General features: G+C 39.3%; 1 protein-coding gene across 2 annotated transcripts; it reads right to left on the bottom strand.

Moving 5' to 3' along the window:
* Nucleotides 1-90: 90 nt before the first annotated feature.
* LOC111481843 (putative leucine-rich repeat receptor-like serine/threonine-protein kinase At2g24130) lies at nt 91-4,344 on the bottom strand. 2 transcript variants are annotated; one of them, XM_023127418.1, is made up of 3 exons: nt 3,366-4,344; nt 1,221-3,242; nt 91-923 (listed from the first exon to the last, which is right to left on the bottom strand). In XM_023127418.1, the coding sequence occupies exons 1-3, from the start codon at nt 3,844-3,846 to the stop codon at nt 469-471; spliced, it is 2,958 nt and encodes a 985-aa protein (XP_022983186.1). In that variant the 5' UTR covers nt 3,847-4,344; the 3' UTR covers nt 91-468. The 2 variants fall into 2 exon arrangements, with proteins under 2 accessions (XP_022983186.1, XP_022983185.1); XM_023127417.1 differs by having other exon boundaries at nt 1,221-4,344.

Here is a 4,344-nt window from a genome sequence, read left to right as displayed (position 1 = left end):
AATTTTTTTTTTTTTTTTTTTTTTTTTTTGTGTATTTTGTTAATTTTGAAAAACAATATTATATTTTTAAAAGATGCTTTTAATTATATTTTATGATTTCTTCCTCGGATTGGTTTATGCAATAGGACAACCAAAGGACAACGCCCAGAGCGCAAAATTCAACGATTTCGTCTATAAATTCAAAATCTTTCATCCTTTTTCACTCATAATTTCAATTATACGTCTTTCTTTTTCAAACATGGCGTTATGAAGTTCCCCGGTTTCTTCCCTAATCCCAATTACGTCACACAACTACGGATTCAGTGGCCTCGCATGTCACACAAATCTCCATTAACTTCAGCGCCGGAGAAGCTTCGAGCCCCACAATCGCGATTTTGATCATTGTCAAACCCCAATTACCGAGTGGAGCAAATGGGGATTTTGACACCTTACATAAGTCAAAAGGATATACAGAGGAAATGGGCATTTTTACATGTTTCTTTCTGCGGCAATTTGTGGGGAGTAATTGGAATCATCGTCAAGAGTGGAGGACGAAATTCCAAGTGATGAAGCAAACGTTGTTGTGGTGTCGCCACCATTAAGGTATCTCTTTAATCGATCCAAGTCATAAGCAGCATCCAGCATTGTGGGTCTTGTGGATGGAGATTCTTGAGTGCAGAGCAAACCCAATTCGATTAGCTCTCGGATTGCCACTTCCCACATTTTCTTCACTTCAGGTGATTCATCTCTTGAAACTCTCTGTAGAGAACAATCCACTACTTTTTCTACTCTGCCGTAGTAATGACTCTTCACCCACTTATGTAAGCTTAGCCCTTCATCAAACATGTCGTCTATTGGCCTTTTTCTTGTTACCATCTCTAGAACTAGCACACCGAAGCTGTAAACGTCTCCTTTCATGGAGGCTGTAGAACCAAATCCGTATTCTGCACCAAGAATAGATGTGACATAATTGATGCACTCAACATGTTTGATAAAAGTCATAGATGAAAAAACCCGAAAATACAGGATGTTTGTTGGGAACTTATTCAATGATTAAACTTGTAGCTTCGTAGCTTATCAACCTCAAAAGTTTAGGCCTAGTGATACTGATAACTTATCATGGTCTAAAGGAGAGAATCTTAACTTCTAACTCACTTGACAGTCCTAATTTTTTACATTTGCTTGGTATGTTGATGAATTGAACATGAAGTTCTTGGATTTTTAAAAGCAGAGAGTTATACCTGGTGCAATATATCCAATTGATCCAGTTAACATGTTTGCAGTTGATTTTCCCATGTTTTCAGCAGCTGCACCACTTCCAATTCCAGGAGTCATTAACCTTGAGATCCCGAAGTCAGAAACAAGAGCTGTCATGTCATCTTTTAGAAGAACATTGCTTGGCTTTAAATCACAGTGTATGACTCTGACTGGAGAATGATGATGCAAGTATGCCATTCCTTCAGCTATATCACTGCATATATTCACCCTTTGGATAAGGTTTAAATCTGAAGAACAAGAAGCCAAGCTGGCAGGTGAATGTGGATATAAATGGCTATCCAAGCTTCCATTTGCCATATATGGTAGAACTAGAGCTTTAAAGTCTGGAAGACTACAAGCTGTTATAATTCTTATAAGGTTTCTGTGGCGAATTCGCTTCAGAACTTCACATTCTCTGTGAAAACTTTTCGTCGAATTTCCAGATTGTGTGTGCAAAACCTTAACAGCTACTGTTGTTCCATCTGAAAGAATGCCTCTATAGACTCGTCCATAGCTGCCTGAGCCAATTAGTCTCTGTTCATCAAAACCTCCAGTGGCTTCTGATAGTTGCCTGCTTGTTATTCTTGGAAAATTGTGCATAAAATCTGGCATCTTTGATCTCCTTGATGATTCACTATTTCGTGCTGAAATAATTGCGTTTAGATGTTGACAAGAAAACCAACAGCATATTGTTGAGAAGAACGATGATATGCATATGATTAAAATGAACACAGACAAGAATACAGGTGATTGAAACCGATTTCTCTTGCTAGAACAGGCTGGTATTCCAGGAATTGTCCCACAAAGGAGTGTATTGTTCAAAAATGAAAGAGGTGTGGACGATATGAAAAATCCCTCTCTCGGAATCATTCCTTGGAAGTTGTTGAATGAAAGATTCAGGTAAGTGAGATATTGAAGCTTACCTAGACTGGCTGGAATCATGCCTGACAATTGGTTTTTAGAAATATCAAATGATTCAAGGTTTGCGAGTTCGCCTAGGGAATCTGGAAGATGACCTTGGAGGAAATTGTTTGAAAAATTTATGAAACTCAGTGCAATGCAACTTGATATCTGAGGGAAGATGTTTCCAGTGAGGTTATTGGATGAAAGGTCCATCTCTTGAACATTTTTCAGCTTGCTAAGCTCAATTGGCAAGTTTCCTTGAAAATTGTTATGAGAAAGGTTAATAAAAATTCTTATCTCTTGCAACCCGGATATCTCTCGAGGAATGCTTCCTGATAACATGTTGAAAGATAAATCCAGCTTTTGTAGACCTGTGCACTTTACCAATGCTGAAGGTATCGTTCCTGACAACAGGTTATTGTTGAGAAACAAATAGATCATCTGAGTCAAATTTCCGAAACTCTCTGGGATTTCACCTGAAAGTTGGTTGTGAGATAGATCTAACAATCCAAGATGTGGCAACTCGCCTAATGCTTCTGGAATGTCTGAAGTGAAGAGGTTATGTGATAAGAAAAGCTGCTCCAACTTCGACAACTTGCTTATCTCTGCAGGAATTGTTCCATTAAGTAGATTTGAAGTCAAATTCAGCCCTGCAAGTTTGGAAAGCTTGGCCAAACTTGGAGGAATTGATCCAAATATCTGATTTTCCTGCAAAAACAGAACTGAAAAATTGACACCCAGCTGACCAATAGAATCGGGGAGACTCCCTCCAAGCCCCATCCCAGCCAATTCAAGCTCCTCCAAACTACTGCAGTTTCTAAGAGAAATAATGAACGGTTCGAGATTGGTATTTCCATCATGGCTTACCATATAATTATTTGATAAATGAAGGAAGCTAAGTGAAGGCAGGTTTCCTACCAGCACTGCAGGCAGTACGCCAGAAAGATGATTATGTTCGACATCCAAGTTATAGAGCGAAGTGTTTGTTAAAGAAAGAGGAAGTTCTCCACTGAACTGGTTGTTGTACAAATTGAGATTCCACAGCTTTGGACAATTTCCAACTTCTTCTGGAATGCTTCCGGTTAGCAAGTTGATGGAAAGGTCTACATTAAGCAACGACGTGCAATTAGAAAAGAGAGAAGGTGGAACTGTGCCATTTAACTTGTTCTGCATAAGACTTATTACAGTAAGCTTGGACAAACTAGCAAGGGAAGTTGGTATGGGACCTTCCAAACTGTTGTTGTCAAGGCGAAGGCGATGAAGATTTCGAAGAGAACAAAGTTGAGAAGGAATTTCCCCAAAGAAATAATTGTTAGCAATATCCAGAACTCGAAGACCCGTGAGATTGGATAGGATGGGTGAAATCTTTCCCACAAGTTTGACATCAATCAAACTGAGCTTCGATACACGGTGGCGGTGTCGGTCACAAGAAACACCAGTGAAGTTACATACATCAACAGCTTCAATCCAGTTAGCTAGAGTGGAAGTGGGGTCATGTGTGATGCACTTCCTGAAGGCCAGGAGGGCTGCTTTATCAGTGAGCAAGGACTTATGAGGAGGGTAGTGGTGACCTATAATAACTGGAGTCCCAGAATTCAAAACCAGACACTGAAACAGGAGAAGGAACACAGCCCTGAAGAAAACCATATCAAGCAGAACAACAATACTACAGTGGAAATGACCTGTAAGTTTACCTTCTTCTCTCATGGTATCATCATCCTTTACTGCTTTGTTTCATAAAGGGGAGAGGAAAAAACATATAAGAAAATTTAGTGGGATATAGGTTTGAGAGCTAGAATTGGTTGAAAAGTGAGCTAGTGCAGAAGTAGCTGAAAGAGAAAGGGGAGGGATTAATGTAATTACTGGTGGGATTTGATATTTTATTGGGAAAAAGTGGGTGGCAGGAATGATGAAATGTGAGACTAGAAATGGTATTATTCGCTCATCTTTTGCTTTGTGGAGGGCTGCAATCACTATGATGATGATATTTTCGCTCAATATTTAAAGCTATATCCTAATAAAAGAGAAAGAGAAGGAACTTGGTGGACTTTGATCAATAAACATCCTCTTCTCTCTCTCTTTCCTTTGTGGGTGGTGAGTGGGTGTGCTTGTGGGGGGACATTCTGGCTGTTCTAGCTGGTGGCTGCAACATGTTACAGTTTTTTAAAATATGTATTCATTATCTTGAAATTACTTAAGCATCTT

Source organism: Cucurbita maxima, unplaced genomic scaffold (assembly GCF_002738345.1).
Source record: "Cucurbita maxima cultivar Rimu unplaced genomic scaffold, Cmax_1.0 Cma_Scf00007, whole genome shotgun sequence".
Lineage (NCBI taxonomy): Eukaryota > Viridiplantae > Streptophyta > Magnoliopsida > Cucurbitales > Cucurbitaceae > Cucurbita > Cucurbita maxima.
This window is presented reverse-complemented; position numbering and strand designations above follow the sequence as displayed.